This window comes from Aspergillus ibericus (genome assembly GCF_003184845.1).
Source record: "Aspergillus ibericus CBS 121593 unplaced genomic scaffold BO80scaffold_35, whole genome shotgun sequence".
NCBI lineage: Eukaryota > Fungi > Ascomycota > Eurotiomycetes > Eurotiales > Aspergillaceae > Aspergillus > Aspergillus ibericus.
Window position 1 is genome coordinate 53,620 of NW_020292133.1, and position 22,794 is coordinate 76,413.

General features: G+C 52.1%; 8 protein-coding genes across 8 annotated transcripts; 3 read left to right on the forward strand and 5 right to left on the reverse strand.

Moving 5' to 3' along the window:
• Positions 1–964: 964 nt before the first annotated feature.
• Positions 965–3,312, forward strand: BO80DRAFT_479643 (DUF3405 domain-containing protein; the record flags this gene model as incomplete). The annotated part of the gene is made up of 6 exons (XM_025723306.1): positions 965–1,015; positions 1,082–1,128; positions 1,199–1,458; positions 1,521–2,058; positions 2,116–2,953; positions 3,025–3,312. 6 exons carry the CDS (start codon positions 965–967, stop codon positions 3,151–3,153), a joined length of 1,863 nt encoding a protein of 620 aa, XP_025572788.1. The 3' UTR covers positions 3,154–3,312.
• Positions 3,313–4,017: 705 nt separating this feature from the next.
• On the reverse strand, positions 4,018–6,467 carry BO80DRAFT_157194 (putative MFS monosaccharide transporter). Its single transcript, XM_025713833.1, has 8 exons — positions 6,092–6,467; positions 5,988–6,040; positions 5,669–5,941; positions 5,544–5,621; positions 5,100–5,495; positions 4,704–5,049; positions 4,572–4,657; positions 4,018–4,521 (listed from the first exon to the last, which is right to left on the reverse strand). Exons 1-8 carry the CDS (start codon positions 6,234–6,236, stop codon positions 4,192–4,194), a joined length of 1,707 nt encoding a protein of 568 aa, XP_025572789.1. The 5' UTR covers positions 6,237–6,467; the 3' UTR covers positions 4,018–4,191.
• Positions 6,468–8,536: 2,069 nt separating this feature from the next.
• Positions 8,537–10,294, reverse strand: BO80DRAFT_466910 (glycosyltransferase family 2 protein; the record flags this gene model as incomplete). Its single annotated transcript, XM_025722812.1, has 6 exons — positions 10,094–10,294; positions 9,794–10,035; positions 9,405–9,728; positions 9,121–9,351; positions 8,871–9,055; positions 8,537–8,807 (listed from the first exon to the last, which is right to left on the reverse strand). Exons 1-6 carry the CDS (start codon positions 10,215–10,217, stop codon positions 8,537–8,539), a joined length of 1,377 nt encoding a protein of 458 aa, XP_025572790.1. The 5' UTR covers positions 10,218–10,294.
• A 566-nt stretch (positions 10,295–10,860) lies between these two features.
• On the forward strand, positions 10,861–12,214 carry BO80DRAFT_466911 (uncharacterized protein; the record flags this gene model as incomplete). Its single annotated transcript, XM_025722813.1, has 3 exons — positions 10,861–10,900; positions 10,953–11,314; positions 11,404–12,214. The coding sequence occupies 3 exons, from the start codon at positions 10,861–10,863 to the stop codon at positions 12,139–12,141; spliced, it is 1,140 nt and encodes a 379-aa protein (XP_025572791.1). The 3' UTR covers positions 12,142–12,214.
• A 186-nt stretch (positions 12,215–12,400) lies between these two features.
• On the forward strand, positions 12,401–13,606 carry BO80DRAFT_479655 (NAD(P)-binding protein). Its single transcript, XM_025723307.1, has 3 exons — positions 12,401–12,527; positions 12,599–12,738; positions 12,818–13,606. The coding sequence occupies exons 1-3, from the start codon at positions 12,489–12,491 to the stop codon at positions 13,170–13,172; spliced, it is 534 nt and encodes a 177-aa protein (XP_025572792.1). The 5' UTR covers positions 12,401–12,488; the 3' UTR covers positions 13,173–13,606.
• A 1,536-nt stretch (positions 13,607–15,142) lies between these two features.
• BO80DRAFT_387323 (PP2C family serine/threonine-protein phosphatase) lies at positions 15,143–16,583 on the reverse strand (the record flags this gene model as incomplete). Its single annotated transcript, XM_025717047.1, has 3 exons — positions 16,183–16,583; positions 15,364–16,130; positions 15,143–15,333 (listed from the first exon to the last, which is right to left on the reverse strand). Coding segments are annotated over exons 1-3 (1,224 nt in total), but the record flags the coding sequence as incomplete, so codon positions are not given.
• Positions 16,584–18,444: 1,861 nt separating this feature from the next.
• BO80DRAFT_495496 (uncharacterized protein) lies at positions 18,445–20,481 on the reverse strand. Its single transcript, XM_025723949.1, has one exon. It carries the CDS (start codon positions 20,419–20,421, stop codon positions 18,781–18,783), a length of 1,641 nt encoding a protein of 546 aa, XP_025572794.1. The 5' UTR covers positions 20,422–20,481; the 3' UTR covers positions 18,445–18,780.
• A 720-nt stretch (positions 20,482–21,201) lies between these two features.
• On the reverse strand, positions 21,202–22,346 carry BO80DRAFT_427305 (DUF3632 domain-containing protein). The gene is made up of 2 exons (XM_025719973.1): positions 21,783–22,346; positions 21,202–21,707 (listed from the first exon to the last, which is right to left on the reverse strand). The coding sequence occupies exons 1-2, from the start codon at positions 22,171–22,173 to the stop codon at positions 21,256–21,258; spliced, it is 843 nt and encodes a 280-aa protein (XP_025572795.1). The 5' UTR covers positions 22,174–22,346; the 3' UTR covers positions 21,202–21,255.
• Between the last annotated feature and the right edge of the window lie 448 nt (positions 22,347–22,794).

Here is a 22,794-nt window from a genome sequence, read left to right on the forward strand (position 1 = left end):
TGAAGAGTACCATCAGCCGCGATAGGTGTCAGGTAAAAGTCTATTTCCGGGCTGACGACGACGTAGCCATCATTTATCCCCCAACGACGGCCGAACGGGAGATATCCAGCCCTTCAGGTGCCGCTGTATATAACAGCATCAAGTGAAAGACGATACAATGTGGGAACAGGCAAGGCAACACTTGTGTCCGAGCTGCAAACCGCCCCAAGTCTCATGGTTTGGCTGGAATTCCACAGTGCGGTGCTGTGCCGTGCTGCATGTACCTAGCAGAACCGGGGGCTGGCCTGATTTCATATCCGACGATGTTATACGAGCCTGTCCACGCCACCAGCTGCCTGACTCTGGAAGCATATTTGTTTTTAGATTAAGACCAGAGCGAATTCCACGCAAAGAGGAAGGGGTTCGCTGCATTCAGAGTTCACGCCACTCTCCCGTGTTGCCCATGACAAAGAAAATGCTGGCGAATGCCAGGGGAAGGACGACCAGAGCGCAACCCTGAATCAAAAAGTCTATTCTCACGGGCTATTCTAGGCCCCCATTGAAAGCGCTGTCCGAACGTGGTGGCGTGCAAGGAATAATGACATGTATCGCAACTGGAAATGAGGCCCCAAGGGAGAAGGGGGGGGGTAGTGGCATTCATTTTTATACGTTCAATCCTTGCCAGAGCCATCGCGATGTTCATCGTTATGGTCAGTATTCTGCTGTCTGTCTAGACTCTTGAGAATATTATCTACAATCAGCTAGTTATTCATCCAAGCGCCTGATTTTCTCAACGGCCACGGGCCCCCCGTTTCAAGGATGCGTGTTATACCATGGTCTTTGATGGTGAGAGATCGGTTATAGACTACTACCCCTGCTTCGATATCCCACCCATGTCGTCAAATGGCTCTTGTCAGTCACTGACTCGGGATTCCTCTATATCATATAGATCCGGCGACCGGCACTGACTCTCGCCTTACTATTGATGCTCCTGATAATAACACTGGCTCGGAGATCTGATAAGCCCCATCGGAAGGTACCGGACAGGCCCGGTGCCGTCCATGACTATGGGATCACCAAGCTGACTGGTGATTCCGAGCAGCGGATGGTAAAGACGTCACAGGAAAGATATGAAGAGGAACAAGCTCAGTATCCACGGCATGCCTTCCCTACCCTTCTAGCATGACGATAACTAACCCTCGTGACCTCTCTGCTGCAGCTTATTCACATCCTTTGCATCTACCGTGAACCGAATCGTTGTCCCGAGGAGTCACCAAAGCCCTAGCATTTCCGTCGATTCCCGCGTCCGGGATACGAGCAGCCAGATACCCTTGGTCTACCGACCCTATCCTGACTATAACAGCCGGCGGTGGAAGGAAACGCATTCGGTGCCTTTTATCCCCTGCCAAGGGCCTCGAGGAAAGCTTCTGAATGAAAGCTCGGATGATGAGGTGGGGGTCTACGTTGGAGTCCCGGAAGGTGGGTGAATGGGGACTTCTGGCATCGGGGAGGTGCAGGGATGAGAACTAATTCCCGAGCAGGCTTTCCGGCACCCATGTTCGGTTCCCATGAGGCTATCGGGTTTGATGGGGCGCTGTCCTTCGATCGCTACAGCCGATACGGGGCCTACGGGTTTGGGGAAAATGAAACCTCGGTGGCGAACTGGATCCGACCAACCAAGGTGGACTGGGATCAGGTCAACTGGGGCCAGTTGCAGAATCAATGTCTGCAACGCAACGCCGACCGCTTCCTTGCAGGCGAGAGCGGTTCTTCCCATGATCACGGGGTGGAAACCCGGACCGCTGTGCTTATCCGCACGTTCACGGACCGGGAATATACCGAGAACGATATCCAGGTCATTCGGTCCATGGTGACCGAGCTGTCACTCCAATCAGGAAGAGAGTACCAGGTCATTCTTTTTCTCCATGTCAAGGATCCCAGTGTTGCGATTCACGAGCCCGACGTATATCGCCAGGTGGTGGAGACAAGTGTTCCCCAAGAGTTCTGGGACATGACGGTGCTATGGAAGGAGCCGGCCGTGGCGGTTCGCTACCCGAACCTGGACCGCAGCATCACCGAGTATGTTTCTCCTCGTTCGCAAGTTAATCCTTCTTGGATCATGGCTCAGACCTCCAGTGTTCATCACTCCCAATGGCTTTCCGTCCAAGCCTTCGCGCTCGAGCATCCGGAATTCCACTTCATCTGGAACTGGGAACTCGACACTCGATTCACCGGCCACCACTATGAGTTTGTCGATCGGATCGCCGACTTCGCCCGCAAGCAACCACGGCGGGGGCTGTGGGAACGAAACGCACGGTTCTACATCCCGGGGGTGCACGGGGAGTATGGGACTTCCTTCCGAGCATACGTGCAAACCCAGGAAAATGAAGCCGTCTGGGGCCCATCTCCCATTGACATCCAAAACCCACCCTTCGAACCGGTAGGATCGTCACCACCCGTGCAAGAACCTCACGAGGACAACTATGAATGGGGCGTGGGCGAAGATGCCGACTTGATCACCTTCCTCCCCATCTTCCACCCCCTGGGGACCAAATGGGTCATCCGCAACGAGGTCTGGGGATATCCTGCGTCCACGACCGTCCCCCGTCGGGCGGCATTGGTGACGCACTATCGTCTCTCCCGATCACTGCTTCTCGCGATGCATGCGGAGAATCTCGCGGGACGCCACCTGGGCTCCGAATTATTCCCCGCCACCACCGCCTTTCTGCACGGACTGAAAGCAGTGTCGGTTCCACATCCGATCTACGACGACAAGGACGTCCCGGCGATGCGGGTGGACCGGTGGTTCAATTCTGGAGTCAACGGCCGCAGCGGCAGCACCGTGGATAGTCCCTTTTCGTGGGGTCGAGAGACGCGCTTTCGGGATGTGTCGTGGTATTATCGGGCGAATCTGCCCGGTCGACTGTATTGGAATTTCCTGGGGTGGGAGAAGGATGGGACGGGCGGTGCCTCCGTAAGTTTCTTCTACCTTTGGCTTTACCTGAGTGATCCGGTGATTTCGCAGCTGATGTTCCATGACTGCAGTATGAAGCTCAACACGGACGGGTCTGTCTGCCATCCATCCTCTTCCATCCGGTCAAGGACGTCCACCCGGACAGCGATAGTACGGGTTATATATTCGATGCTGAGCTGGGCGTTGAAGCTGTTGACTAGCTTGGAAAGTCCTATACATTACGAGTTGGGAGACGAGATCGGGTTCGATTGATTCAGACGAGTGATTCCGGCAGTAGAGCCAGAATACATGGGACATAGCGGAGTACCAAGTTTACTTTTATGTTCATGTTCACTGCGACAACACTCATTATACCTCTTCTGCCACCTCTCTCCCTTCTACTCAACGTAGACGATAATGACAACAAGACATGATAGGAATTAACCAACACGGAAATACTATATAGCAGTGCATTCCTGACTCAAACCAACACACCACCATCTCACCGCGACCAAAACCAAACTGCAGTAGCACCTAGTTACATAACCCCAACCACAATCCGGTAGGCCCTTCCTTTTACTTTTTTTTTCTTTTTCTCTTTCTGGATCATAATTTCAAGAACCATGTATGCCAAAAGGAGTATATCCCTTCTTAGCCCCGGGCATAGAAGGTAGAAATATGGCACGTTTCAACATATAACAATCGGATTAATCTAGACTACGGAGTACTTATCTCAGCTACCCAGGCCTCCCACTCGCTCTCCCGATCAGCTGATCAACTCACCTGCCGCCTGTCAGCAACCTACCTTAGCGTGTAACCTACATGATCAGCCCATCGCGAGAATACTCCCCGGAGAGACCCAACCTAACCGATCCACTATCCAGCCGTCCCCGGCTTTGATTCTCCGGATTCGTCCCGAAGTGTGCGGGGGACGGGAGAGCTGATTGGTCCTCTGCATGGGCGGGTCGAGCCGAAGGCGGAGGGATGGGCCAATGGCGGGATGGGATAGGGTCTGGGCGCGGAGAGGTGGTTGGTTGGGATGATGCGGATGACGAGGACTTTAACTGGACGTAGCCTAGTGTTCTGTTGTGTGCTCTGCAGGGGAATATAGCCTAAGTGGGCTTTGGGAGGTGAGATTATATTAATAGGATTGGGTATCAGCTAAGGGATTACGGCTAAAGGCTAAAGGGCGGGAGATGAATGCCTGGGGTTTCATCGTTCCGGAGTGCCACCACTTTAGCCTGACTTGTGCGGGCGGCTTATGCCGAGGGAGGATTCACAATCACATTGTCTTCGTGGACGGCTTTCTCGGGAACTTTGTCGGTAGATTCGATGATTTCGCCGTGGAGAAGTGCCGTGAGCCCGATGTCGCGGTCGATCCGCTGCCGGAGTGCCTCGTCCTCGGCTGCCATGCCCTCGGATCCGAAGAGCTCGTCCATCTCTTCCAGTGTACGTCCCTTGGTTTCGGGGACGAAGAACCACACGTAAAACACGCCGATAACGGTGACACAGCCGAAGAAGATGAAGGTACCGTAGGTAGAGGCGGCGATGAAGGGGGAAGTAGCCAGGCCAACGCCAAAATTGTTTAGCTAGATTCGTTAGACCGTCGTGCCTAGTAATAGAAGCCCGGATTACTCACCCAGTTGCTGCTACCGCCGATACTGACGCCCTTGGCACGCATGCTCAGCGGGAAGACCTCCGACACCACAATCCAAGCGCACGGACCTGCAATAGTTAGCAGGCGTAGACACCGCATTGTGAAGCTACATACCCCAGGAGTAGGCAAAGTTGATGATGAAAATCCACACGAAAGCCACCGTCGCCCATCCGGCGCTCTTGTGCTCCCCAAACGTTCCCTCGTACGAGCCAATGAGACCAGCACAGATGAAATGGCAGATCGCCATGCCAATGGCACCGGCGATCAGAATCTTCTTACGACCAATGTTGTCAACCCAGAGGACAGCAGGGATCGTGAAGACGAACTCGAAAATGCCGCCGACACCGGTCGCCAGTAGCGAGGTAGTGTTGCCGCCTAAGGCAAGATTTTCGAAGACCTGAGGCGCGTAGTAATTTATGGCATTGATCCCGTTCCATTGTTGAAAGGTCATGATCAGGCACTGTAAATGTCAGAAAGGACCTTGCTTGTTGCATAAACAGCCCGACTTACAGCAACCGTGGTCCGCTTAAACAGTGACTTGTTGGTCACTAGGGACGCATAGTCGTACAGACCCATCATGAAGCGGCTCTTGAACGATCCATCCTGGTACTGGGGATACTTCTTCTTGGCGGTTTCCTCCTCGAACATCTTAAGAGACTTGATCTCCAGGTACTCAATGCGGACCAGGATGTCGTCAGTAGGTGCATCACGCAGGCGGGCAAGTGTGTGCAAACACTCCTCATCTCGGCCTTGGTTCATGAGATGACGAGGGGACTGAGGCATGAAGAAAACCATTCCGAGAGCTAGGACGAGCGCCGGAAGGATCTGAATGCACACAGGGATTTCCCATGCCGCTTTGGACTGACCAGCACCCGTACCCCCGATGTAGTTGGTACCGTAACCGATCTGATCCTAATTAGCTCGATCTATTTCTGATGAGTGGGCGTGACATACCCAGAAGCTGACCATGATACCGAAGGTAATGGAAAGCTGCTGTACAGCGACGAGAGAGCCACGGATTTCCGGAGGGGCCTGGACGTATCAGTAACGACCACACACAGATGAAGGGTCTAACATACCAATTCCGCATTGTACAGAGGCACGATCATACTCAAGTTACCCACTCCCAGACCGGTTACGAAGCGACCTCCGAAAATGTATCCGGCGTCCTTGGTACAAGCCTGGACAATCACACCAATGCAGAAGATGAACACAGCGACGACAACAGTCTGACGACGACCAAGAGCATCGGCGAGATAACCGTTCAACAGTGTACCAACCCAAGCACCCAGCTCTAGGATAGACGTAAGCATACCCTGTTTGAGACCGGTCCGCGCTGCATATCCGTCGGTCTTGTCAAGTTAGTTAGACGTCGGGACCATAGGACGCGAAACGTACAGCTTTAATGAAAGACGACATGGTTAGAATCTCCGAGAACATTCCCTGGTTGTCTTTCAAGATGGTCAGCAAGTATCAAAAGCTTGATCACATCAACCACATACATCCATAGACAAAGCCACCCAGCGACGCGAAGAGCGCAATCGCAAAGGTCTTCTTGCTGCTCATGAGCCCACGCCATCCGACGCGGTTACCAGCGAGCTCAGCACGCCTCCCAGAGACGGCCTCAGTCCCTGCTCCCATACCCATCTTGGATGGTTGTATGGACAGTCAATCCAACTAAGAATATCAACAGCGGAGGGATGATCAACAGGAGAGAGTGAAGATCAGGGTACGACAGTGGGAAGGAGAAAGTAAATCTGACAGGAAGCATCGCGTGGGAACACGCGACATAAAAGCAATTCGCCAAGGACGCAGCCTCCGGTAGTCGTCGCATATAGCTGCAGCTTTCTTGGTTCCTTTCGCGCAGCTGTTTGAGTTTGTGCTTAGGCCGTTCCGCTTTGATAGTAGACCACTGTTGCTGGTCAACGACATCTATGTCATGCAATCTCCACGAGCTGCGTCCCAAGGGCCATGATTGGCCGCTTCATTTAGCCTGACTTTGCCCATCACTCTCCGGCTAGCTTGGTCAGGTAAGGCGTGCTAGGATCCTTTCACCCCAAGGATGCCATTCATCCCCGTGGGGCCAGTCGGATGTCATGGGGGCCGTAATTAGGCATGGTTTGTCATCGGCCTAGTTTCGGCATCAAGGAGGCCGGGATGGACTTCATCCGCCGGTTGCATACAAGCTTCGTGGCGGGCGGCCTGGCAATGGCCACGCCCGCGTGGCTTGGCAAGCGCTAGTCCGGCCGGATGATACGGTTGGAACATGAAAGATGACATTGCATGGGTTGACCGAGCGAGGTTAGAGAAGAGGGGTTTGGAAGGATCCGGTAAGTTTCGCGGGGATGGCAGAAAAGAGGGGAAGCATGGAGGGAACATCCCCAGACGATAGAGAGGAGGGGCGAGAGTATGGGGAAAGGGACAGGCAGCAACTAGATTTAGCCGGATTTGCCCGTAGCTCTGGGGTCGGTCAACGCATCGACTGGTTCAGCATCCAAACTGAAAGACGTTGGGCTCTTCCGATGGGACTGCTTGCCCATTGCTGACCAGTGAGATTCTTGCCGGTTCAGCTTCCGCGACACGTGGAATGTCACATCGCGTGTCTCTATCCATCACGGCCCCCCATGGGTAAAAGCCCCTTGCTTTTTCCACGATGTGTTGGTTGATTGGTTCACGCGGGAGGCCCAATTGATCGGCGCCTGAACCTCCCCGTCTCAGTGAGGGGTTCGTGTGACGCTGCGTGGTCTGCTTTCGGGCTCCTGCTGCTCACCACGGCATCCTTCACGCAGACGAGGGCTCGGGCCACCGTTGCTGGTAGGCCACCGAGGCTCTTGTCCCGACCTATCCAGGTATTCAAGTCCGAGGTGCTCCTGGTCGGCGCCATCCCGGTCCCACTTGTGACTCACGCGTCCTCAACTAGCCAGATATGAGACAACGGTCATGGGGCGATGAGACAGGGATGAATGTTGGCTGCAACCGTTGGATGGTCGGATGGAGGCTGTAATCATGCCATGGGGAAGAGATCTGCTCGGGGTCTCCCCATGGGGACGCCGGTGAGGGAAAGCAGGTTAGCAGCGTCGGGGGGGCCAGTGAGAGGAGGGAAGGGACGGAGAACGGAGATGGGGGAACTCATCTTGCCCCGGCATCCCCGGGTTGCCCTTCAGCTCGGGTGGGTCGGGGAGGTCCTCTCATCGTCATCGCTGATCGCAGGGTTGCCGGTGGGGAGTTCGGTCGCGACCTGGGTGACTGGCGTGCGTGACTGGCGTGACTGGTGACTGCCATGTTTGATGGTGTTTGCCTGGCGGCTCCGAGGTCGCCCATTGGCCCCGACCATGTTTATTATCCCCCTCAGTTGGATTCCATGGTCTATTTCTGTTGGAATTTTCTCCCGATCTTTAATACCACTAGCATTCTCTACATATATCTATACAGTGCTTAGTATCATGACAGAGGCCCGTGCTCAACGAATCGAGTCTGCTGTTCGGAAATGAAGCATACGGAGCGATATATATTTCCCGCGGTCGGCTTGGGATAGTAACACTGAATTGTGCTCGCCTCAGTATACGATTTGTCCCAAATAGTACTAGTAGCAACGATTATTCCTGACCTCCTGTTGCAAAATGTTGATTGGTAGTCCTGGTCTAGATACTGCATGTAGTATTACACCATCACGATGATTATACTAGACTTTATAATAAAGCCATGTAGATGTTTCTATACAGAAGAATAAGGCCGTTTGTTCACTACTCGCTATTCAAGACTAGGTCTAGACTGGATAATGGGGATTCCTGAGGTCTCATTGTTCTATTCGAGAACTTAGCTGTCATAGATGACAGTCATCTGAACCGTATAGTGCTAGCCAGCCAGTCAACACAAGTAGCCGATCCGACAGGCCTTTCTCCATTGTCAACCTAGCCAACTACTGTGGGCGTTGCTGCTTCCATAACTTAAGTTTTGTCGATGACACAGTACCCCTTCGATGGAACTACCAGTGCCGAAGCCAGCGCTACCGTTTGAAGAATGTGTGCAAAGGGCGATAGAAGCACCGACATGATGACATGATACACGATGCTTACGATGGAAATGTCGGCAACGCTGAGATCTTGCAGAACCCCCGCCACAACCAGGACGTGGAGATTCGTCGCGTCGTTAAATAACATCCAAGGCCAGTACCAGGGAGGAACCACAACGCGGACGCCAAAAAGCGCGATAATGGGGCTATATGATGGTATTAGAGGCCGAAGATTAGATCCCAGCAATTGGAAATAGAGTCGAACTCACAAGATGAAGATCCCAAGTCCACCCAATCCGGCTGCAATCAGTGCCAGTCGCACAGTGATAGTATTCACCCCCCAGATTCCGGTATACCAACGGCGACGCTGCCTCCAAAAGTCCAGAACACTGACGGGGGGTTGCTCACGGAAGAGGGCGTGTACCCATTCGAACTTGAAGCCATGTTTGGCGGCCTGCAGATTGATCGGGTGTTGTCAGTTCCTCGGGTACAGTGAGCCGGGGATCTTGCAAGACCTACGTGATAACCAAACCAGTAATCCTCGCACACGTTGTCAGTGTCCCATTTGATGGTATTTTCCACCTCGCCATTAATGAGCATCCATGAGCCATGGATCCAGCCCAGTAAGGGTCGTCGGAACGCCTTGAATGGAAGTTGAAAGCGTCCATAGTCCTCCGCCAGGCGGACGACCTCGGCTGCCGATAGGAATGTGTTCGTCCAGTGGTTGGTCGACGTGTAGTAGATGGTTCCCTGGGTATAATGATTAGACTTCTCCAACCGAAAAGGGAATAAGCGATACGTACATTGCCAAACAGCGCCGTTCCGCGCTTAATAAAGTCCAGCGAAGTGACCATGACGTGCTCATCGATCTCGGATTCCTCATCAAGATGCAGCACCCAATCCTCCTTGGATAGCTTGTATTTCTGACGGAAATGCTCCAACGCCCGCGCTTTATACATGGCCCGTTTGGAAGGGACATGCTTGGGAACCTGGTCCACCGTAATATATGAAGGCAGCTGCTGGCGAAACTCATCGCTGTTATCGTTGTCCACGAGGACATGGAAGTGGACCGAGGGATGGTTGCGCTGTGTGAGGACGTCCCAGCAGTGGGCGGATTTGATTGCGGCCTGCGAGTCACACCGGAGTCAGTCTGTGTTGCTTGTAGACATGAGGACAAGGTGAAGGATCTCACTTGCACATTGGTCCCCTTCGTGACAAGGCAGACCCTCAAAGTACCGAGGCGTCTCGTTTTGGGACCTGTAGAATATTTATACGGCTGCATAGGCAGACACAGGCCCAGAGTATTGGCATACGGAGGGATCTGGATAAAAAAGAAGAACGCAGTCAAGACAGCATGAATGGTCGCCGATCGCGTCCAGCCCTCGTCCGATACTTGAGCATAGTACCCGGTGTAGTCAACCAGCCTTCTGAGTCCTAACCAGAACGTTCTCATAAGCTCATAGACACCCAAAGCACAGAGGGAGCAGCATACCGTAAAAGGTCAGCAACAGGGTACAGGGGAACACGATATAATTGTATTGGAGGATCGAGTAGATGCGGTTAGAATGACCCCACGGAGCACGAGAGCCATTGGGACCAACCTGGTCAATCGTCATGATGAGAGTTTGTGCTTGACTCGGGAAGAACTTTGAGAATGGAGCTTGAGCAAAGGAAAAGACGACGACCAAGCTGAACGACTGAGGGTTGATATATCAACTCCCCCATTCTAGCCTTGGGGTAGTGTGTCGGGGAGAAGTCCCATAATTTTGGCAACGCCCGCATGTAGAGTTGTCATATTGGTTACGATCTCATGAGACACGTCCTTTCGAAGACATATGCAGGAGACACACCATTCAACACTATTAAAAATCATGCACGCCATGCATCTCTCAGCTTTGGCATGCAGTGTGTTAGAGAAGACAGTGTAAGAGAGGGCAACGCGAACACTCCCTGATGGAGTTATCACATTGCATACAGTTACACGAGGTATACCTCTGATGACATATGCAGGCGATATACCTTTGAGACACAACCAACAGACCATGAAGGAGATAGATCTCGGAGGAAAAGTACTGCATGAGACATGTCTTTTTGGGAAGATCCGGCCGCTCAGTGCAATTGCCTATCTAGACCCGCAAGGCCTGCAGCATCTTCATTTCCACACAGACTCGCGAGCTGATTTATAGAGTGCGACACCGCGATCAAGACTGTCGCATCCAATTACCAAGTCTTGAGGACCTTGCCCCTCTCAACTACATCATGATCCAGAATGTGGCATGTATCGGAGCCGGCTTTGTAGGTAAGAGAGGCCCATTCGTATGAACATATCTTCGGTCGCTAACTTCGTTCAGGCGGTCCGCTGGGGGTCGTAATTGCATACAAGTGCCCGAATGTCCGCGTCGTGGTGGCTGATAAGAACGAGAGTCGAATTGGGGCATGGGCAAATGGGTCACCCCCTTTATACGAGCCCGACCTGAATGAAATGCTGGCGAAGGTGCAGGGTCGCGAGGAGACTCAACAAAATCTGGAATTCGTGACCATGGTCGAAAGCGCGATCGAACAAGCGGATGTGATCTTTCTCTGCGTCGACACTCCCACCAAATCTTTTGGAACCGGTCGAGGGTGTGCAGCGGACCTGACCAACATTCAAGGAGTCGCTCATACTATCGCCCAGGTGGCGAGGGGGAAGAAAATCATCGTGGAGAAATCCACCGTGCCATGCGGCACCGGAGAAATACTCCATGATCTGCTACGCACAACGGACGTCCGCTATGGCCACTTAAACTGACAATGAATTCCCAGCTGACCATTTGCGGCTCCCCCTACGCTCAATATGAGATTCTCTCCAACCCCGAGTTCTTGGCCGAGGGATCTGCCATCGAGAACCTGCTGAGACCCAGTCGCGTGCTGATCGGGTCTGCGCAGACCGAGACCGGCAGACGAGCGGCGGATTCTCTCGCAGCGCTTTATGAGATCTGGGTTCCCCGGTCCTCGATTCTGCATATGGATCGGTGGTCGTCGGAGTTGGCCAAACTTGCCGCCAATGCGATGCTCGCCCAGCGGATCAGTAGCATCAACTCCCTGAGCGCTATTTGCGAGGTGGCCGGCGCTGGCACGGCCAATGTCGATGCCGTGTCGACAGCCTGCGGTCTTGATCCACGCATCGGGCCACACATGCTGCGCGGGGGCATCGGTTGGGGAGGAGGGTGTTTCCGAAAGGATGTTCTAGACCTTGTGTATATTGCGCGTAGCCTGCATCTTCACGACGTCGCAGCTTACTGGGAGTCGGTCATTACCATGAACGACTGGCAGCAGAGTCGGTTTGTGCAGCGCATCATCACCTGCATGCATGGAGGCATTGCCGGACGTCGGATCGCCGTGTTGGGATTCCCATTCAAGGAAAACACCTCAGATACGAAAACCTCCCCAGCGATCGGCGTGGTTCGAGGCCTTGTCGAAGAGGGTGCCAAGGTGTCGATGCCATGCAGCGTCCAAAGTATGTTTTTGACGGCCGAAACCTTCTGGACGGGGCATTCTTGACGCGGCTGGGCTGTCGATACGTCCGAGTGGGCAGCTCATCTGCTTGGGATGGTGCGGGTTGGGCCAATATGGGAGGATGATTGCTATGAGTTGGTGGCTGTTTGAAGTGCTACATGGGCTTGTATTCGGAACGTATGAAGCAGGCAACGTGACAGGTCATGTCCTGGCGAACCCGCAGTTGCCTTGATACCTTAGCCACGTGATCCTGCGTTATCTCATGCTATCCATGCTAGCTGCTATCCTCATCCCACAGGCGTTCTTTGATAAATTCGTCTTCATACACCTAGAAAGAACTCACTTCCCTTGTCTTCGTGTAGTTCTCTCTCCTACCCCCCTCTCCATCCATTATGATTCCATCATCCGGAAAATCAGTCCTTGTAACAGGCGTGAGCAACTCCTTCCTGCCCAGAATGCCCTCCGGCGCTGACCTCTGGTGACACTGTTGTAACTTTGCTAGGCTGCGGGCTTCCTCGGCTCAAATATGGTCGACTACCTGCTAGAACGGGGTGAGATGGTGATAGGGATAGACAACTACCAGACCGGATCTCCCTCGAACCTCCGCCATCTCCAAGGCCATCCGCTTTTCACAATGATTGAGTCCGTAGATCCATCCATGAGGATAACACTTCCTATTATTATGCTTTGACACGGCTAATCTCTTCTATGTCATTTCTAGCCAGAACATTCAGAGCCCTCTACCTCACCTGCCGTCACTAAAGGGCATCTACCATTTAGCCTGCCCTGCCAGCCCGCCTCAATACCAGAAAGACCCAGTTGACACCCTAGATACCGCATACCAGGAAACTCGAAATCTGCTCACTCTAGCACAGCAGCAGGGGTGCCGCATCCTCTTCTCTAGCACCTCCGAGGTTTACGGATCACCAAAGGTGCACCCGCAGCCCGAATCCTACTGGGGCCACGTCAACCCATTCGGGCCACGAGCCTGCTATGATGAGGGAAAACCGCGGAAGCCTTGGCCTGGGCATTTAAACAGCCGCCGCGATGCGTGGATGTGCGAATCGCCCGCATAGTCAATACCTACGGGCCTCGTCTCGCAGCGGGAGACGGCAGGGTGGTGTCCAACTTTGTGGCTGCCGCCTTGTCCAACAGACCTTTCGTCATCACCGGTGATGGCTCCGCTACTCGCTCGTTCCAGTACGTTGATGACTGTATCCGTGGTCTTGTCGCTTTAATGGAGATGGATGCTACCGCCGTTCCCGGGCCCGTCAATGTCGGCAATGATGCAGAGGTCACGCTGACGGAGCTTGCGGGTGTGGTGTCTCGGGTTGTAAATGAAGTTACTGGGTTGCATGGACCGCCAAGCATTGAGTATCAGACGCGACCAATTGATGATCCCCCCAGGAGACGGCCGGACCTGAGTCTTGCTAAGCGCACGCTGGGATGGGCTCCTGTTATCTCGTTGGAGGAAGGGCTGCGAAAGACAGTGCGGTGGTGGTTGGCTGAAAGCTTGGAGAACTAATCTTAATCGTATCATTTGACGCGAGGACATGTATATCCACAATATAATAAGGATTGAATTTTGTTAACACACTGAGAGGTTCAAGTCGTGCTCGCGAGATCCTATCTTCTAGCCCGATTCCCATACCATGCAGATCTATACCTTAGTCGGAATCATAGACTCCTAAGTCATAATAGAACTGCGAGCCCAAGACCCCAGTCTATAATATTCTTCTGTAATAGCTAACGACCCTAAGAGACCGAAAAATCTCATGCAGGTTTTAAATTTCCCATAACTGGTCGATCCCGCTGCTTCGAGGCCTGCCACATTCCATAGTGGCTATCATATTGCCTTGTGACCTGTAGCCTTCCGTACAACACCTGTTAATTCTTCAGACATGATCTGACACCTGCGTATATTCAATGTATAGAGTAGGTGGCAATCATTTAAGCTATATGTGCAACTAATCCTTATATCCCGCCACTTACTATACCTATTAGATAGTTCCTTTTCCGTATTTCGACCCTCTGAGTCTCTGATGAATACATAATGATCGCGAAATTCCTGAGTAGAGTATTCTCCCACCCTACCTCTTACTCCGACAGCCAAGTACCTCATCGCAAACCTGACTTCAAGTCCTGACCACCCGCCCCCTCCCCATCCCACCAACCAAACCATATCCAACATGCGCCACTCTACCTTCTCCATTTTTCGCCCTCTACAGCATGTTGCTGGGGGCGACAGCAGCCCCGATTGACCGTACGATCCCTTTTGCTCTCCTGACGCATTCCAGCAAAGGCTAATGCGTAGCTATGCACATTAGAAACCCAAGTCGCTGATTCCCCGTTGCCGAACTGCGTTGCGAACTGTGTCTACAAGGAAACCAATCCTCCTCCTAGCAGCCAACAGTCTGGGGGTCAGAGTGGTGGAGGACAGGGAGGGGTTAATCAGCTTCTTGAAGGCGGAGTGACCACAGCTTTAGGCACGCTTCTTGCTCCGGTGGAGGAAGCGCTTCGTCGGTGATGTGATGTGAAATGTCGGGTTGGTTAGAGTTGGGGGGAGATATGATGGTTGGTGTCAAAGGTGGGGAGTTTGGTGCTGTTGCGGACGGGGTGTGAAGCATCATGAGCATCACAGGCTAACCTAGCTTGGGCTATCTCAAATTGTGTGTAAGCTTTAGCCGGGATTAATTTGAGGCAATTTGGCTGGGCTGGGAAGGGAGGATGTTGTACGTGTCCCGACATTGATAAATGCATGTAATGTAATGTAATCATGTCGTCTGCTCGGATTGATTCGGGTGATTTTGGCTTGGATAAAGAAATCTCTTTTGCGATTGGATGCAGCTGTCAAAGCAATCAAAGAATGCAGCTCAAATACAACATCGGCAATATGTGCCGGGGCCTGGCAGGTTGGTAAGCACCAGCTTGAGAATGGACATTTCCCCTTGCGTGGGATTAGAAAAGACAGTGAGTGCAAGGGAAGCAGTTGAAGAGGCAAATATAAAATCCAAACAAGAACATAATTCAAACGCTAAGCACCGTCAAAAAACACAACCTGGACAGTCACATCATCCCTCATCGTCCTGCTGACCGGAGTATCCACCGTTAAAACCCCCGTGAAGAGCTGCCGTTGCAGACCACCGAACGCATTCTTCACGAGATGGGTAGCAGCATTGTCATCCTCATAAACAAACCAGTCTGGCTTGACCTTCCAGAATTCCCAGAAGGAGATTCCTTCTGCGCGATCGACGATCGCCTCACCACCACCAAATGCGACGGGTGTACCAGAACCAACTTCCGCTAGCGTACCCTCCTTGGTAGCCGTCATCCACTTGCTGACAGCCTCCACGGCGTCCTCGCTGGACAAATGGTTCCAAAGACCATCGGATGCCAGAATCAAGAACTCACCACCCTTGAGCTTGTAGCTCTTCACCTCTGGTGTGGGGTCAAGATACGGCGGGTTCTTGATACTCGCTGACGCAGGTTTGCCTGAGTACTCCTTCTCCCACTTGGTCATCGCCTCTTTGGGCCAGTTCCATCGGGCATCTCCAAAAGCTCGAGTCACAGCAATCCCAACGTAACGGGCACAGTCACCGTCGCGCTTCGTGATCAGGTCATCCTGGTCGGGGTGGAGTCCCTTGACCCGCTCCACCTCTTCTTCGTTGGTGGCTGTGTGATCATTTGACAGAGCGACAGTCTCGTAGCCGGATTCCGCTGGGCTACCGAGAACAGCGCGTGAGTCTCCGGTGTTTGCGACGTAGAGCATAGACTCAGACGGATAGTACAGCGCGAGCAGGGCACAAGAGCCAGCGTAGTTAGGGGCAAGGCGAGCTTGAACTTCAGCGTGGCTTTGTGCGCTCTCCAGGGCTGCCAGGCCGTCGGCGGAGATTTCCTCAGCGAGTGTCTTGAAAGCGGAGATAATGCTGTCTTCGATGGAGGTTTGGGGTGTTGCTGACTCGAAGTGGGTTCGCAGAGCACGTTCAACGTACGGGATCAACGCATGGGAGAGGACGATGGCAGTGTGTTGTCCCCTGTCCATATCACTTAGGACTGCCTGGAAACAGGTCTGGTAGGTCTACTTACCCATGACCATCATATACCGCCCAGCAGTGCCAGATACCACCTTTCCCCAAGTCAATCTTGCCCGAGGCCATGTAGTCCTCGATGGGGTTGTTGCTAGGGACCTGGTTGGTGTCGATGCGGGACACTCTACCAACCTCCCCGGACTGGAACGTGTAACTCGCCTCATTCTGCTTGACCTTCGCGGTAGCCTGGTTGATGTCAAGGACCGGCATGCAATTGAACTTCCAGTCTAAGCCGGGATTCTGCGAACCGGTATTGTATGCCATACTGGACTGCGTGGAAAGAGATCTCTTCGGCGATAGATTGGTAAGCCTTGTCACTCACGGATTCACTGTGCTTGCCCATTGAATTGACACGACCCCGGTGTCCCAACCGACTTCTATAAACCCAGCCAAATCCACCCATCACTGCTCCAAACTATATCACACCTCTGAACCCATATTTCGCGCATCACTCTCTTACCCCTCAATCCGCCTCATCCAAGCATCATGTGAGGACTATAGAGGTGGGTTCTATCGCGGGGCTGTGCAACCTACCCGATAAGCAAATCTAAGCTTTCCCTGGAGGACTAATTTCGAAGACTCCGGTCAGCAACTCGTGCCGTTGCTCTCATTCGATATCACTCACCTCTAATAACCATCTTATCTACACTAGCATATTAGTTCATCTAACGATTTGATCATTGGCTGCTACCACGCGCCGCCAACCCACCGCAATTTTATTAAAGTAGGGCGACCAACCGGGGAAGGGTTGGGATTGCCCACATGATCATCTGAGTTTGAGTTGATGGTTCTTGTCATGATCTGGAGGATTCTGTTGATTGTTTGGCTGTGACGAATAGTTTTGGTGGTGTGGGTTCGGTGAACATGGGTCTGTCAACCCGAGGAATGCATGTCGGACTTATCGTTAAATGCCTGCCACACTGCCAGTGGGTGCTACCAGGCAACCTTCACAGAGGGATGTCAATGTTGACATTCTTCTGATTGGAGTACAGCGTGGACTGGGTCAACGAATGCATATAATATGCTCACCCGGTTTATCCGGGCATCATATGGCATTTATACGACGAATACGCACCCAGACTCCACCCGATTACCATTGACCAACATTTGTCATCGGAATCTCATATTTGTAATATTTCACGATAGGAAGTATCTAACCATGGAACCATTCAATATACATCTCCGACCGTGCAAGATGAGCTACAAATGACGTCAAAAGACGCGTGCATAGACGACTGTAGAGAGGTAAAATGACCGAACAAATCCCTAACCAGGATGGCGAAACCACAATAATAACAATAATGACGGCTAACGAGGATAAATCCCACACACGAAAATGGTCAAACGGTGAACTAGGTTGCGACATAGACTGAACTTGTATTAGATGAAGAAACCGACTAGACCGCTAAGCACCGAGGCGCTGTCGCAGGAGCGAAGGATTCAGTCCGTGCCACAAAATGCACGCGACCACTTGCCAGACATGGCTGGGCGGGAGTCCTTATCGGAGGTTATTTTTGACTCAAAGAGGTTGTATTAATTCTAGACGAATGGTACATCGAAATCGCATGGGGCCTCTTAATCACGCAGTATTCTTTCCTGCAATTCACACAGCATGAAAGCATCTAACACTGGCAGGTCGGAGACCATAACGGCCATCGGGTAAATGGGGTTTCAGTGGAGCATCGCTACACATATGAAGTCAATACGATAATGAATCGATTGGGCTCGAATTGAAATATTGACGATTTATCTGAAAGATGAAGCAGCATGCTGGTTAGGGCAATCCATGCAAGAGGACCAACGTACGCTTTGAGGGACTTGAGGGACAAAGATGCGACCGGAGCCTCAGGCACCGATCTACTGCTCGCAGCGGATGTGCATTTATGTTGGTTCGGAATTTTGTTTGCTATGACTTTCCGGGCTTGAATTATATCCTTATGGGGCGGGCAACGCGTACCACATCCTATCTACATAGTGGTATCTGGCCCAGTTCTCCACCAAGGTCTTTGGTGCTCGGTTCCGAAAGTCCGGGAGGCACTCCATTATGGCCTTGATCTCAACTGCACATGTGTAAAGGGGAACCTCTCCGGTAAAGGACCTGTTGCCTTCGTTACTATCCCTTAAGGCCCACGGAAAAAGGCCTATAGGACTGATTCTGCCCTTAATGGGTTATGGATAACGCCTGTGCTCGGCAGTTACTCTTACGAGCCACTGACACCCACCATTGCGGCCCAGTCAGCGCCCTGGAGAAGGTCTGATAAGACGTCGCATCTCGGCTCGAATTACTCGTCGCACATGGGCCCAGGGAGTAAATGGATTTCTTTCTGGAGGGCATTCAATCTGCGTGTCCTTAAGACGAGATCAAAACAGATTTCTTCCTGTCAAGGGGCTAGAGCCTAGGACGAGCTCTGAAAATGAGACATGATCAAATCGCAGGCAAATTACTGACTAGAGCCACTAGGAGAAGGCCTAGATAACGATACAATGCTACCATCATATTAATTGCCTGCAGAATTTCAGACAATAGAGTTCCTATTGCCTTGTCACAGGTCAAATGGTAGTGATTTGTTCGTTCCCGCTAAGTAACAGAGAGAGCTCAGAGCCAGGCCTTAACCGATGTTGGAGGCCCATAAAGCTTGCTGTGAGAAACATTCCACCGGTTAACGGTGGGAGAGGCGAGAGGCCGTCCCGGCCCTCTATGTAGCGGTCGGAACACTAGCCCTTTTTTGATGTCCTCCCCGGTGAAACTTCTGGTGTGCACGGATCTCCCGTTCGTACACAGGAATTCTTTCTCACGATCTTCCGGAGCGGTGTCCCAAATCGGCAGCAAAACCACCAACCCATTGCCTTCCTCCTCATCATCCTCCGCCTCTTGCTCTATGTTGTCATCCGAGTTAAAGTAACCAGTCATCCGTCGTTGTGCATACTTGTGATTCTGCATATGTTTCCCAAAGAGGTCTGACAGGTCTAGGTTCTCTAGCTTTGGCATCGATTGCTCCAGATAACTAAATATAGGTGTCCATGACCCTGTAGTCAAACGGCACCCATGCACCTTGAATGAGCGGAGGTCAGAATGCTTCTGGAGAAAGAGCAGAATAGACTCCCCCTTAGCCGGAAATCCAGAAAAGGCACATTTTTCCAGCATCGGGAGCTGGGCTTCATGGGCGATATTGTCAATGATCCGGTCATAGCTCTTCTTGAACTCTGACCCTGATTCCACGGTACGACGGAACGTTAAATCCAGTTCTCGAAGAGCGAGCGCAGACTTCAGAAAGAGGGATGTAACACCCGGAGTTCCATGCGCGAGCGCACCACGAGGATCATCACCCAAGAACAAATGTCCCGTCGATGCATGAGGTGCTCTCACTGAGGTTGCTTTCTCGCCCTCTTCATTCAAACCATCTTCCCGATCTGATTCTTCGGTGACATCAAAATTATCCTGTATCTCCCCAGACATACTTAGCTCGAGTGATTGCAAACCCTTGGTCAACATCTCTCGCTGCGTCGAGTCAAGCCTTGATGCGTAGCTGGCAAGTTTTCCATTTGGGATACAGCACCGGCGAGTCGTGTTAAAGAGATCGAATTTCTTCACCGAGGCCCCGCTCTGCATGAACGCTGTCATAATCCATGTGAAAATATGCCAGGCGCGCGTCCAGAGAGAATACCACTCCCCGTCCTCGGGTGTTTCTCTCTTCATCCGCCCCCGGGGAACCGCACCATCCAGGTGAATAGCGCCTAACTCGCCAAACTCTTGGAACACAAGTCGCAGGAGATCAATAATCTCATCCGCTGACTCCGTGGCTCGTGCCTTCTGGTCTTCTTTCAACTTTTTCAGATCAGATTTGACTTTAGCAAGTTCTTCGCGGGTATATTTGACTTTCACCGACTTGTACTTGTGCCCAAAGATGTGCAGCTGCTCAATATATCCTTTAGCTTTCAAGTTCTTCTTCAACGGAGAAGCGTCCACGATTGTAGCCTGGAAAGTCACAGAATGGATCTTCTTTCTGAGAACAGGATTGCAAGCCAAGGCATGGAGGGAACGAAGCTTGTGCGACGAGGCGTCCAGAACAGGTTGTGGAATGGATGCTAGAAATCGGGGTCCAATGCACCTGTCGGCGAGCTTTCGGTTGGTTAGACGGAAAGCCTTGACTGAGTCGAGATCCAGATAAGTGAGGATCTTCTCAAAGAGTTCTGCAGGCAGATAATACAACGGATGAGATCCCTCTGGGCTGGACATTCTGACGAACGAGATGAAGTGAAGTAAGTGTTGGCCAGGAATTGCCGGGAGAGAAAGAGGTTGAAGTTTGGAGCCGGTCGCAGTTGGCAACCTGCTAGGCTTTATCTAGGAGCGTGGCAGCCTAATGCACTGTCTGGTATTTGTCATTTAGACGGGGATGCATAGCATTCTAGGCCCAAATGGGCAATTTGGTCATGGGATTCGGTCAGGCTGTGGAATGCTATCTCTCGGATTGCTTGGTAGCGAATAAAGCAGCTCAGGGTCTGCCCATCTGGATTTGATAGATCTGATATATCCCCATCGACCCATATGTCTATGATAAATCAAATGATTCCCACTTGACTTGGATCCACGCCTGCACACAAAACATTCGGTAGTAAGTAGGAACAATACGAAGTAGGATGTAGCATAGAACCCACTTATCTAAGAGAGTACCTATAAAAAGAGTCAATTTGGCCCCCCCATGCTAGTAGTTCCGTCTAAGATGTTCCCTTATGTAATGGCATTCTTTGGTAGAAATTGGTCCCCCCAAGAACCCTACCCACCATCCCAGTCCTGACTCTCCCAATGAGGTATTGCTACCCCGGCCAGCCTTACTAGAGCCCTAGTCGAGTCTAGCCTCAAAGTTACTTATATGAGTAGATTCCTTTTTAGGACTACTGTTCTTGGCGCTCGGCGGGGTACAATCCAGTACACCATACATCAGGTGATTTGTGTGTGTAGTACTCGTGTTGTAGCCTAGATTCTCTTAGCATTATTTATTTTGCTATGGCTTACTACCTACAGTGTATCGATGTTTGTCCAACAGGTGACACAACAGACACACCTTCTCCTTCAATCTTTACTCCCACATTCCGCTTTCTCAACCTCTACCAACGCCTTCCGGATCATCTCCAGCGTACTCGCCCGTCGGAAGCCCACCTGCGCCGCCTTCAACCCATCCTTCCAGAGCCCCCATCGGTCCATATCAAATCGTCGCGGCGGGCCAGGATCGTCATCATCCCCAAACATCCTCTGAACCTGGCAGTTTTCCCACATTCGCTGCCCCGCATACATATACCAGATACACGCTGCGCGCACAGCCTCCTCCACCCGCGCCTCATCATCCTCAAACGCCTCTCGGCACGAGTACAACCCGTATAGCGAGAAATCCATGGGATGGCCGAGCTCGTCTGCCGCGGCGGTCAGCTGCGCCATGAACGCATTGCGATTCTCCCATTCCTGGACTGCGCTGGGGGGATACTCCAACTCCGTCTGGAGATCCTCGTCAGCCTTCTGGTCGTCCTCTGCACGCGATACCTCGCAGAGTTAGCCACCGACTCAACCAACAGGGTGGGTTAAGGGAAAGGCGTCCGACGCACGGGATCTTCTATAACGGAAGCCATACCGATCAGCCAAGTACACGCTAAGGTACGGGAGATCAGTCCACAGTTTCAAGTCGACTGCCGTCGGCTGCTGGCCCGTGGCGGGGTCGATGAGTTTGATGCGTTGGAGTTGGGCGACGAACTCGATGATCTTCTGCTGCTGTGCGGCTGGAGTGAGGCTTGCGAGCTCTACGAGCGGGAACATGGTGAACCATGTGTGGTTGCCGTCGATTTCACTCGGGGGGGTTTGTTCCTCCTGGTGGAGGACCTCGCGCGCCCGGAGGAGACGTTGGACGGCCTCGGCGGGAGGGAAATCTGGGTTTTTGATTAACTCGGCGATGATTTGCCATTCTGGTCGCTCAGGGAGGTCTTCGTAGAAGTCTTCCATGATGGGAGTGGGTATAAGGTGCGATGAAAGAAGGTCAAGGACTTGATTTGAGTCCTGAAAATAGAAGGAATGGGAAAAGTCGGATGGTGGTAAGCGCTAGTCGGATAGCTTCTATGAACCATCATGCCGAGCCCATTTGGCCCCATGAGAGAGAATTGCTAGGTAAAATTCACAAATAGGTATACCCAACTTGGAATTCCTTTGGAGGTCTTAAGCCCCTTGAGGTCTCTAGTCAAGGGTAGGATGCCACCAAAGAACCAAAATATCACACTATCTCCCCCCATCGCCGCTGTTCCTGTTTCTATCTCGCAACCATCTCAGTTTCTACAACTACTGGTACAGGCCACCTTAGTCCAAACTCACCGTGACTCCGCTCATTGCTGATTCAATTTCAATTCTGCGCAAGGATGGCAGTCGCAAAAGCAGGCGCATGGTTGTGGATGTTTCTCTAGTCCACGTAGATTGTTTTCAGCGTACCACTGGCAATGCTTATAAATCAGTTGGTGGACACAATCGAATGTCTACCTCAATGTAGAATATAACAGGGAATTTAAAAGAAGGGTACAGGCCTACCCGAGTGAATTGTACGGAGGCCGGAGTTAAGCAATCCCGATAAGAAAC

Bases quoted from the DNA above. Each gene is read 5' to 3' on its own strand.
- BO80DRAFT_157194 (XM_025713833.1), bottom strand. From the start codon at position 6,236: ATGGGTATGGGAGCAGGGACTGAGGCCGTCTCTGGGAGGCGTGCTGAG. The intron at 5,496-5,543 runs GTATGTCACGCC...AATTAGGATCAG, and splicing joins GTATCATGGTCAGCTTCTGG to ATCGGTTACGGTACCAACTA. The intron at 4,522-4,571 runs GTGAGTAATCCG...TAACGAATCTAG, and splicing joins TCGGCGGTAGCAGCAACTGG to CTAAACAATTTTGGCGTTGG.
- BO80DRAFT_479655 (XM_025723307.1), top strand. From the start codon at position 12,489: ATGATTCCATCATCCGGAAAATCAGTCCTTGTAACAGGC. The intron at 12,528-12,598 runs GTGAGCAACTCC...TAACTTTGCTAG, and splicing joins AATCAGTCCTTGTAACAGGC to GCTGCGGGCTTCCTCGGCTC. The intron at 12,739-12,817 runs GTCCGTAGATCC...TGTCATTTCTAG, and splicing joins CCGCTTTTCACAATGATTGA to CCAGAACATTCAGAGCCCTC.
- BO80DRAFT_495496 (XM_025723949.1), bottom strand. From the start codon at position 20,421: ATGTCCAGCCCAGAGGGATCTCATCCGTTGTATTATCTGCCTGCAGAA.
- BO80DRAFT_427305 (XM_025719973.1), bottom strand. From the start codon at position 22,173: ATGGAAGACTTCTACGAAGACCTCCCTGAGCGACCAGAATGGCAAATC. The intron at 21,708-21,782 runs GTGCGTCGGACG...TATCGCGTGCAG, and splicing joins CTTCCGTTATAGAAGATCCC to AGGACGACCAGAAGGCTGAC.